Source organism: Canis lupus, chromosome 4 (assembly GCF_048164855.1).
Source record: "Canis lupus baileyi chromosome 4, mCanLup2.hap1, whole genome shotgun sequence".
In the NCBI taxonomy this organism is placed as follows: Eukaryota; Metazoa; Chordata; class Mammalia; order Carnivora; family Canidae; genus Canis; species Canis lupus.
In genome coordinates, this window is record NC_132841.1 from 14,917,303 (window position 1) to 14,929,611 (window position 12,309).

Below are 12,309 nucleotides of genomic sequence, written 5' to 3' on the forward strand. Positions count from 1 at the left end.
ATTATGTTCCTTTCCACAACTTTTCAGATGATTTGGTTGAAAGAATGGAGCCTTTCATCATCAATTCCATTATTCACACATCAATAGTATTTTGAGTCTTTAGGTGCTTTAGCAGTCATCATCCCTGACCAGAAAGCATAGCAGAAAGAGCACAGCCTGTCCCGGATTATTTAAAGTCTGACTCACCCACTTGCTAGCTACATGATCTAGCATGTTATGTTCTCTAGGCTGCAATTCACCCATCTGTAAAATGTAAATGACAATACAATGAGGAACTTGTGAAGGTCACAGAGCGGGCCAGTGGTAGAACTAGAATATGAGTCCAAGGCGGAGAGCTCCACAGTCCACACTATTAATCACTTAATTGTAATGCTTCTTTATAGATACATCTCACAGATTCTAGGAATGAACACTGCTGAAAATTTTTTTTTTATTCATTTACATTTTATTGTGGTAAGAACACCTAACAGGAGGCCTATCCTCTTATTAAGTGCATAATACAGTACTGTTGACAATAGGCAATGCATTATATAGCAGATCTCCAGAACTTATCCACATTACATACCTGAAATTTTATACCTGTTAATTAGCAACTCCTTCTTTCCCCTAGTAACTGACATTCTATTCTTTGTCTCTATGAATTTGACTACTTTAGATACCTCATATCAGTGGAATCCTGCAGTATTTGTCCTGTGACTGGCTACTGTAGTTAGCATGTCTTTAAGGTGCATTCACGTTGTCACATACTGCAGAATTTTTTTAAAGACTAAACAATATTTCACAGAACAGTGTCTGACACATATTTTTTTGTGTGTTCCAGTAAAATTTATTTACAAAAATAGGCTGCAGGATAGATTGGGTCAAAGGATTGTAATTTGCCAACCACTGTCTTTGTCCTTGATGACACTTAGTAAATGACCTGGCTGCCTGAGGGAACTATGGTCCATTCTGCTCCTCTGTGATATGGAAACCTCTAAGTCTGGTGCTTTGCTGAGTTGTACATGGGTGCAGAACAGGACACTATGTATGGGAATTTCTGACCAAGTAGTGGATGCAGAGGGCCAGAATGTGAGGGCCATAACTGGAATACATAGAGCCTCCTTCTTTATAAGAAACATCAATAGATTTATTCCAGATCAGGCCCAACCCTCCTACCCCATACACACATGGTCCCTGGGTGGGCACTATCCTTACTGGACCCTTAGAAGCCTTATGCTGTGACCTGACCACCACCTCCTCCCTGGTGATGGCCCAATTGTAGCTCTTCGACAAGTCGGACATATGATGACAATGTTGATAATTCTAGAGAATTGACACATATGAAATGACCATAAACTCCATCTGCTAGATTTTCTCATAAAATTGATAATGCTAATACAATTACAGACTTTAAGTTTTGGTGATGCAGGGCTAAATTGTTCAGACCAATCTTCCCACTGAAAACTACTGAAAATGCTGAATCAAATAGATTTAAAAATTCTTCCCAGAACAACAAAGAGGTAATAAGACCATAAGAAATTACCACAACAAATCTGATACATGAGACCCAGTGAGTTAAGTGAGCATAGAAGTTGTGTTTGTGCTGAGAGCATTTACCCATTTCAGCAAGTCTGAATTTATGATTTAATGATCCTACAAGATGAGGAAGCAGAACAGAAATCAAAGTCTAGGGTCTGAACAGTAAAAGTAGTTTAATGGGAGATCCTCCTCATGCTAGGCTGATACCCGGAGGAACTGCCAATAGGGTAGTGGTGAAACAGAAATAATCCAAGCCCAGGATTCTCACTGCCTAGAGATGTGGGATAGGAGGAATCCAGAGAGACTCAGACATGATCTTTGAAAATGGGCCTAGACTAATAGTCCCCCTAGATGCCTGCCAGAAACAAACAGAAACATTAGGCATCAATTTTTTCCTGTATGTAAACTTTCAATTACAATGACAAACGTGAAGATAAGCAGACATGCAAGGAATTGAGATATCATGAGAACCACCAGAAAAAAAACCAACAGAAATAGACCCAGAAAGACACTGTATATCTGGAATATTAGTCACAGACTATAAAACAGCCATGCATGCTTTTTTACTAAAAAACTAAAAGATAAAATGCAGGAAATACAAAGTTCCAGAGTAAATCTGAAAAAAGTCAAACAGAACTTCTAGAGCCAAGAACTACAAGAACAGAAATGAAGAACTCTTGGTTGTAAGGTTTAACAGCAGATCACACAGAGCTACAGAAAGAATAAAGGAGAGAGAAGATAGTTCACAAAACAATCCAGAAAAGCATCAGACAGACAAAAAGATGAAAATATATTATAAAGGGGAACAGACACAGAGGATAAAGCCAGAAGGACTGACACAGGTTTAACAGGAATGCTAGGAGAAAAGCAAGAGAATAGAGCAGAGGCCCTCTAAGTATAAAAGTGAGATTTTTGTCCAGAACTAATGAAAGGCACCAATGAGTAATTTAAAGAAATTAAAAGAGTTCCAAAAGCAGCATAAATGAAATAAAATTCTACACTATGTCATAATGAAACTTCAGAAAACTGAAGACAAGGGGAAAATAAAGTTACCTTCACAGAACTGACACACTGACAAATGATTTTCTTCTTCTTTTTTTAAAAGATTTTATTTATTTATTTATGAGAGACACAGAGAGAGACAGAGACACAGGCTCCTTGCAAGGAACCTGATGTGGGACTCAATCCCAGCACTCAGGGATCACGCCCTGAGCCAAAGGCAGTTGCACAACTGCTGAGCCACCCAGGTGTCCCAACAAATAATTTTCAATAGCTAGTAAAAGAAGCCAGAAGATAGTGAAATTATATCTTTAATATTAAAAAAATTGAAATTGTCAAAATCCTTTAGCCTATAAAAGATACCTTTCAAGAATGAAACACAAGAGTCATCTTTAGGCAAACAAAAGAACAAAGAAATATGATACCAGTGAAACACACTAAAAGAAATTCCAAGGATTATACTTCAAGTATAAGGAAAATGATCCCAGATGTAAGGTATAAGATACAAGTAGTACACAGAAACTTATAGGTAAATCTAAATAAATACAAAATGTATAAAACATCTTGTGAAATTTAAAAATCGAATAGAATTATAATATATAACAATAGCACATAGGTCAGAGAAATGGAGTTTAACTGCTCTAAAGTCTTTGCATTGTCTAAGAAAAAGGTAAAACTGTCTTTTAATTTTAGACTTTAATAAGTATGATTAATGACATTTCTAGAGGTAATTTCTGCAAGAGGAGAAAAGAATTATAACTTTACTTAGAACATGGAAAAAGTGAAACGATAAAACTATCAATCCTTAAAAAGAACAAAAAAACGCACCATGAAATGGATAAGACCAATAGCAAACACAGAATATGATGGTAAATTTAAACCCAATTATTTAATATCATATAATATGGTTTATAATCTATTTGGTATTAAATGTAAAATGACCAAAAATGTGCCATTAAAAAAACCACAAAGATTATCAAACTGGAAAAAAATTAAAATCCAGAGGCTCCTGGATAGTTCAGTTGGGTTAAGTGTCCAACTCTTAATCTCCGCTCAGGTCTTGATCTCAGAATTGTGAGTTCAAGCCCCACATTGGGCTCCAGCATGGTGCCCCCTTAAAGAAAAAAAAGACTTTGGGTAGCGAACAGCAAAGGCTCAAATAATAAAAAGCAAAAGTAGACATAACTAGGAGAACTAGAAAAATCTACAATCACAGCAGATTTGATCACATCTCTCATAGTAATATAGAGTATATAGACTATAATAATTATTTCTAACAAATAATTAGAATATATAGAACAGACACTGAATAAAAACACTGGCAAACCTACTGCAAGTATGATAATAAAAAGAGAATGTACAAAAAGGCAGTATCAGGTGGAAAGGAGGGACATCACTACAGATGCTGGGGTAATTCAACAAAGCTATCATGAAGAAGTTAATGTTTATTAACTTCAAATTTTATTTATTTTTATTTTTTGAGAGAGAGAGAGAGAGTGTGTGTGTGTGTGTGTGTGTATGTGTGTGTGCAAGTGGTAGTGGTGGAAGGAGGAGCATAGGGAGAGAATCTTAAGCAGGTTCCACACTCAACATGGAACCCAACACAGGGCTCAATCAATCTCATGACCTGAGATTATGACCTGAGCCAAAATCAAGAGTTGGATGCTTAACCAACTGAGCCACCCAGGTGCCCCAATGAACCTCAAATTTTAGATAAAACAGACACATAAGTATAAAAATATAACCTACTAAAACTGACTCAAGAAACAGTAAACCTAAAGACCCTATAACTATTAAAAATAATTGAATAAAAGATAAATAATAGTGATATAATCATACAATGAAATACTATAAGCAATAAAATCTATACACACTGAATAAACAAAAACCAAGTCACTAAGGAGACAATGAGATTTTATCCATATGAAGTTCAAATCACAGAAAACTAAATTATATTATTTAGAGAAGCACACACAAGTGGTATAACCAAAAAACACAAGGAAGTGAATACCATAAAAATTGGTACACATTTACACCTAGATTAATTAAGAAGTAACATTGGCAATGTTCTTTCTTGACGTGGAGGTAGTTATAATTATTTGTTGCACTGCACATTTACATGTTAAGAACTTTTCTGTATTTTTAATGTAATGTTTAACGCAAAACTTAAAAAATATTGTTGTAAAGTCATCTATTTCATCAGTAAAGATAGCCATTCATCTTCACAACAATAAGTAAGGTAGTATATAATTTTATATATTCTGCTTCAAAAAATGGACAAGAATAAATAACCCAAATTATATTTATGAACTACTCTGCCATCGCCACTCTGTATTTTTCCTCATAGCTAAAATAATCTGGGAGAATGGAGAATGCTCATATTAAATTTTACAAACCTTTCTAATCACTAAGCTCCCTTCTTCACCTTGCTATATTATTTTTTGGGATAAACTACAACTATCAATATCATCCAGAGAGAAAGAGGTTCAAATGAATTTAGCCCTACCATCTTTATCCTCTGTTTCTACCACCAGGAGGGTTGGCTTCTCAGTTTCGACTTTAAAACTAAGACAGGTCTTTGACTGCCAGCTAGAGGGTTGGTAAAGTAATCAATTTCAAGTCAAAGACAAAGACTCAGTATACACAAAACCTTTCTGTCCTCACTAAGCTAGCCTCACAAACAAGTCTCTGGCAAATGGCATGGAGAAAAGAAAACATTTTTTTTCTCTTTTGGGGAAAAGGGATGGACATATTAGGAAAAAGATAACCACAGATTCATGGATGTCTCTATGTTATTTAAGCCAACATCTGATTCAGAGAAGCATATTAAAACTAGAAATAATTACTGTCACCACGTTATCTATTGACATATGTAATAAGTAAAATATAAACTGTACTCACCATTTCCATTAATAGACAGATTATGGGTCTTAAAGCTATCCTCAGCACTCTCCAAGGTCAAAGTAGCATGAGCTAGCAAATTATATTTTGCACCGCTAATAATAGGGAGAAATAAGACATACTTTAAGTGTTTTAGTGTATTTTCTACTACATAAAATAATTTAATGTTCAACAATAGAAAATAAACCTGATAAAAAAAACAGGCTAAGATCTTGAATAGACATTTCTTCAAAGAAGATATACAAATGACCAATAAAAACAAGAAATATACTCAAGACCAATAAAAACATTTCTCCAAAGAAGATATACAAATGACCAATAAAAACATGAGATATGTTCAAACAATCAGTGAGGCAGCTGGATGGCTCAGTTGGTTGAGCATCCAACACTTAGTTTGGGCTCATGTCATTATCTTGGGGTTGTTAGATTGAGCCCCGCATCTGGCTCTGTGCTCAGCAAGGAGTCTGCTTGAGATTCTCTGGGTCTCCTTCTGCCTCTTCCCCCTTAGGCACTCCCCTCTTTTTCTAAAATAAATAAATATTTAAAAATTAAAATTAAAAAAATACAATGAGATACCACTTTACATTCACTGGGATGGCTTTTATTTAAAAAGTGGGGGGCGGACACCTAGGTGGCTCAGTGGTTGAGCATCTGCCTTTGGCTCACATACTGATCCTAGGGTTCTGGGATCAATTTCCATATCAGGCTCCCCACAGGAAGCTTGCTTCTCCCTATGTCTCTGCTTCTCTCGGTGTATCTCTCATTAATAAATAAATACAATCTTTAAAAAAAAACAGAATTGTGTTGGCTAGGATGTGGACAAACTGGAACTTTTGTACATTGCTGATGAGAAAGTAAAATGCTGTAGCTACTATGGAAAATGGTATGGTGGCTGGTTCCTCAAAAAGTTAGAAATAGAATTACCACATGATTCAGCAATTCCACTTCTGGGTACATATACAAAAGAATTTAAAACAGGAACTCAAATGGATATGTGTACACCTGTATAAATCAAAGCATTACTCACAATAGCCAAACAATAGAAGGTCAACCGTCCATTCAAAGGATGAAAGGATAAACAAAATGTGGCACATACATTACAATGGAATATTATTCAGCCTTAAAAGGAAGGAAATTCTAACACAGGCTACAAAATGGATTTAACACTAAAGACATTACACTAAGTGATAAGCCAATCATGAAAAGACGTGATAAGCCAATCATGAAAAGACAAATACTGCTTGATTCCACATGTAAAGACTCTAGAGTGGTCTAATTCATAGAAACAAAAAGTAGAGTTAGAATATGCCAGTGGTTGGATGGAGGGGGGGAACAGGGTGTTATTTTTTATTGGGTATAGAACTTCAGTTTGGAAAGAGAAAATTAAGTTCTGGGGATGGGTGGTGAAGATGGTTGTACAACATTTGTGAATGTACTTAATGCCACTGAACTACATACTTAAAAATGGTTAAAATTGTAAATTTTATATATATTTAACCACAAAAAATGAAAAACACATTTAATGTTATAGATGACAGATTATAAACATAAATGAATTATCAACTTAGTGCATTTATCTTTTTATGCTATTTTATCTGAAGAAAATCTCCACGTTATTTGGTTTATCTCACAAATGTTTCTTTGAAAGATCTCCATTTACTCAAAAACATTAACTGAACATCTGACATATTTTAAGTCCTATGCCAATCGCTTCTCGGCCTTTTGGCTAAGATCAAGTGTAAGTCCTATGCCAGGTGATGGGCATTAATGGTAAATAAGACTCAGTATTATGTTCTGATGCAAGGGGGAGGGAAAACAAAGTTAAGCAGAGGGATGAATAAAATAATGGCATTTGTAAGTTATAATGCAACCTTTTCTATGAAACAAAGGGGATAAGAAAACTGAAGACTTTAAGCATGAGAAAGAAGAAAAGGGCTAAGGAGTAATGGTGACGATCTCATAAAAGGATGGAACCAAGCAAAGAAAACATTCCAAGCTGAGAGGGCTGAAAGAAGAGCAATGTGCTGAAGCATAGGGAGCCAAGTGGGAAATATCACCTTAGGACAGAAGGTCAGAGATAAAGACAGGGATTAGAGCCCTCAGACTCTGCTGGGAGCCTTGGAGGAAGAGTGGATTTGATTCAAAGTGTACAGGAAATCATTAGAGAAGGTTAATAAAAAATTAGTGATACAATCTGATTCATATTTACTTCCTGCGAGTAAGAATGAATCTTCTTCTGGTTTACCAACTTCAAAGATTTGGAGTTTTTATACATCATATGGGAAAATGGAGGACTTCATTACTAATTCCACTTTTTTCATTACAGTCCCCTTTATGCTACTTGTGTTAAAATAGCACTCTTGCCAAAGCATCTAAAAATTCTGATGCTAAATTTCATATCCTGGTACTTTGTGGTGATAAAACATGAATTCTCATTCAAAAATAATTCTACTTTCTGTGCTAGTAATCTTAATTTTAGTTCAAGACTTTTTCTTGGTTTTATCATTTTTTTTCCAAAATAGTAAAAACCTCAGCATTCAAAACATCAGGAATCATATTAAAATGAGACAGACAGTAATGTAGACAAACTTTGAAGAAGAATAGAGAAGTCTGATGGGAATCTTTATTAATTGTGCCAGGTGATATGTTTCATAAACCTCCTTTGTCTCTTACTAAGTCTTTAACAGAATCTCTACTATAAAGAAAAGTATGTATATATGTAGTAGGTGTGCAATGCATACCCTACAGAACATTATTCCCTTAGAGAACACCTATTGGTTTGTTTTCTTCTCCAGCTTTATTGAGAAATAACTGAAATACTTTACTGCATAAGTGCAGCATGATGGGCTGATTTATCTTAGGTTTTAATATACAACCACCATAGACTAGCGATATCTCTCAATACCCAATGTCTTTGTCAGTATTTATATAGGAAAATTTATGTTTCTGTCTCTAAAATGCAGCAAAAATTTTTTAACAAAATGACGCATGACTACAATTTGAAACTAAATTCCAAATGCAACTGGCATAATGTCAGACTCATATGCAGACTTCTGGAAAAGTTCACTAAGCACCAAAAAATTTCCACTGTTGCAAGAGCTAAAGGCACCAGCCTTGTACTCAATGTGTAAGAGAAAAGGAATTATCAGTTCAAAATTATAAAAAGTATTTGATTTGGAATGAAGTATGATTAACTTTTTTTCTCTTCTAGATTCTATTTGATTATTTTTGTAATCAAATAATAAATGTGGTGAAGTGGTAGTACAATGGCAATCTCCCATAAAAATCAGAGACATGCAAAGCATTATACCACATATGTACAGTTTAAGGTATTTTGACAAACAATATCTTTTTAAAGATTCACAATAACTACTTGAGGTAGGCAGGGCAAATAATTTGGTCCATATTTCAGATGAAGAAACTGAAGTTCAGAGAACATAATTGATCTGCCTTTGGCTAGGCAAGTGGTGTATTGGAAGGAGAACCCCACTATACTATACTTACTACCTTTATATTTCATTAAGAAATAGTTTAAAATTATGGTACTTTTTCTGTTAAAAGACAAGTGACTGTATTTTACCACTGCAAGAATTTTGAGTTCAGAGAACATGACTTATTATTAACTTGGAAACCAATGTGCCATATGATTTAATTGCTGAATAATCATTTCTAAGATCATTAAATGAATAAATAAAGAAATGACACCCAATGGCTGAGTATGTCTTTGGTTATGTTTGAACTCTGCATCATCTTTCACACAATCAAAACAGTAACTTCATTGTTCCTTGAACATAAATAACTCATTTATTCCAGACAGGGTTAACATATTTGTTCTATAGCTCCAATCTAATTTAAAATGTAGTATAGTATCTTTTTTAAAAAAATTAACATACCTTTTTGTCAAATAATCACTCTGAATTTTACCAGTTTTCTTGAAATGATTGTTTAAAATGACGTATATTTACACAGTGCCAAATAGTGTACTAAATAGTTCTCAAGAAGCATAAAATAGTGAACTCAGTTATTAGAGACACTGGGAAAATCTGGCTAAAGGAATTTCAGTAAGTGAAATTCCACAAATAAAATGAATAAATGAATCACATCAGGGAGCATGCTAAAAATTACCAAAAATGTTCACTGTCTTCTTTTGGATCAAACAATACTTTATGATGATATTTCAAGTTACTTCATTTTTAAACCATGACTAATTACAATGCCAATGCTTCCAAAACCAACAATGATCTCACTTTTAAAACATTCCTGTCAGGATAACATTTTCTTACTAAAACATTACACTCATTCCTTTTGGCCAACCCTAATATTGAGTTCCCAACAGTTTAAATCAGCTACATTTTTAAATATCAAATAGACCAATTGTTATAACATTAGGGTGTGGGGGGGGGAAGATTGGTCCAAAAATACTATGAAAAGAAAAATAAAAATGACTACTTTTAATGGTAGTTAATGTACTTTTTTGTCAGAAAGAACAGCTATATTTGGTCACATGCCATATTATTAGAGAAGATATATATGTCCCAAATTTGACCTTTAATTCCCATTTTGGTTGAAAATTAAAAGCTGTACTGGAAATCTTCTCATTGAACAAGATCACTATTGAAACAAACCTGATCTCCTTATGCATTTTGATCACTAGTGCTATCCTCAAACTCCTATCATGGTGCTGAAGCTGTCAGTTAAGGAATTATTAAGAGTCATCCTGGGCTATGAGTTTAACCTAGTATATGCTGGATTCACACCTGAAGCTCAGTAGAATTCAGGTATTAGCAGAACGAATCAGTGAAATGTAAAACATTTTACTCTTCCTTTGATCAACTTTAGTTGGTATAAATAAGCAAATGGCATACAAGTTGCATGGGCAATGTTCATAATGAAAATTAGTGTTTGGATTCAGGTATAAACCAAGTAGAATAACAAATCTAAATAAGAGAATGAACACTTCAAGATAAATATGCCATTTGTTACTTAAAAGAACTTAATACTGAGGCACCTGAGTGGCTCAGTCAGTAAAGCGTCTGCCTTTATTTAGCTCAGATCATCATCTCAGTGTCCTGGGATGGAGCCCCAATTAGGCTCCCTACTCAGAGGAGAGTCTGCTTCTCCCTTTGGGCCTTTCCCCCAACCCCCACTCATGCTTTCTCTCTCTTGCTGTCAAATAAACAAATAAAATCTTTTAAAAATGACAAGAACTTAATGCAAATACTGCTACGCTCAAAAATTCCTCCAGGCTTCAAAGAGGAACATGGGTTAAATGCAAGTTCTAATATCACTCAGATTATCTTCTTTGAATTTATAAGCAATGGTTTTATATTTTAAAATATCCGTCTATATTTTATAATCCCATCTTGTTTTTAAATTGCAGTACTTAAGGGGCGCCTGAGTGGCTCAGTGGTTGAGCGTCTGCCTTCGGCTCAGAGCATGATCCTGGGATCCAGGATCAAGTCCCACATCAGGCTCCTTGCAAGGAGCCTGCTTCTCCCTCTGCCTGTGTCTCTGCCTCTCTCCGTGTGTCTTTCATGAATAAATAAATAAAATCTTAAAAAAAAATAAAAAATAAAAAATAAAAAATAAATTGCAGTACTTAAGCATGAGTTTGAAAAAAAGTTAAGGAAAAGCACTAGTCTCAGAAAAGTAAAAATAGTAACAATAATGGCAAAAACTTAATGATTAAATACTGTTTTTATTTTTTCCAATTATTAATTTTTTAGGAACCTCCATACTGTTTTCCATAGTGGTTGCACCAATTTACATTCCCACCAACAGTGCATGAGGGTTCCACCTTTCTCCACATGCTCACCAACATTTATTTCTTATCCTTTTTTTGGTAACAGTCATTCTAACCGTTATGAAGTGGTAGCTCACTGTGGTTTTGATTTGCATTTCCCTGATGATTTTTGATGCTGACCACGATTCTTTTCATGTTTCTGTTGGCCATCAGTATATCTTCTTTGGAACAATGTCTATTCAGATCCTCTGCCTATATTTTAATTGGATTCTTTTTTTCTATTAAGTTCTAAGAGTTCTTAATGTATATGAATATTAACCTTAACAAATAGATGATTTGAAAATATCTTGTCTCATTCAGTAGGCTGCCTGTTCATTTTGTTGATAATTTCCTTCACTGTGCAGAAGCTTTCTAGCTTCATGTAACAATTCGACTACTGGGCATTTATTTGAAGAAAATGAAAACACTATTTCAAAAAGACAGTGTATGCATCCCTATGTTCCCTATAGCATTATTTATAATAACCAAGATATGGAAACAACCTAAGTATCCACTAATGGATGAATAAAGAAGATGTGATATGTTTATGTAGTAGATGACTACTCAGTCATAATAAAAAAGAATGAAATCTTGCTTTTTGCAAAAATATGAATGGACCATGAGGATATTATGTTAAGTGAAATAAGTCAGACAGAAAAAGACAAATACCATATGATTTCACTTATATGTGGAATTAAAAAACAAAATAAGTAAAAGAGAACTAATAAATACAGAAAACAGACTGGTGTCTGTCAGAGGGGAGTTGTGTTGGGGGGGTAGGCAAAATAGGCAAAGGGAGTCAAGAGGTACATTTCCAATCATAAAATAAATAAATTATGAGTATGTAATTTACAGCATGATGACTATAGTCAATCATATTGAATTAAATATCTGAAAGCTGCTAAGAGAGTAAATCTTAAAAGATCTCATCATAAGAAAAAAATCTTTAACTTTGTACAGTGAGCTAGTTACTAGGCACCATAACTAGACTTATTGTAGCAATCCTTTCTCAGTGTATACAAAACTGAATCGTTATGTTGCACACCTGAAGCTAATATGTTACTTGTTAATTTATATCTGAATTTTTAAAATGCTTACTATACACCAAG

At 34.3% G+C, this 12,309-nt stretch overlaps 1 protein-coding gene and 1 long non-coding RNA gene across 11 annotated transcripts in view; one reads left to right on the top strand and one right to left on the bottom strand.

Annotated features, from left to right (window-relative positions):
• The window catches only part of RTKN2 (rhotekin 2), a 79,963-nt gene that overhangs the window by 34,330 nt on the left and 33,324 nt on the right, over nucleotides 1–12,309 (bottom strand). For all 10 annotated transcript variants that reach the window (XR_012029437.1, XR_012029436.1, XR_012029435.1 and 7 more), the window contains exon 7: nucleotides 5,419–5,513. Coding sequence is in view for 7 of the 10 variants with exons in the window: in XM_072823220.1 (XP_072679321.1) it covers nucleotides 5,419–5,513 (95 nt within the window). In the remaining 3 variants the exon portion in view is untranslated. The remainder of the gene's footprint in view (nucleotides 1–5,418; nucleotides 5,514–12,309) is intronic.
• The window catches only part of LOC140631900 (uncharacterized), a 47,552-nt gene that overhangs the window by 15,976 nt on the left and 19,267 nt on the right, over nucleotides 1–12,309 (top strand). The window lies entirely within an intron of this gene.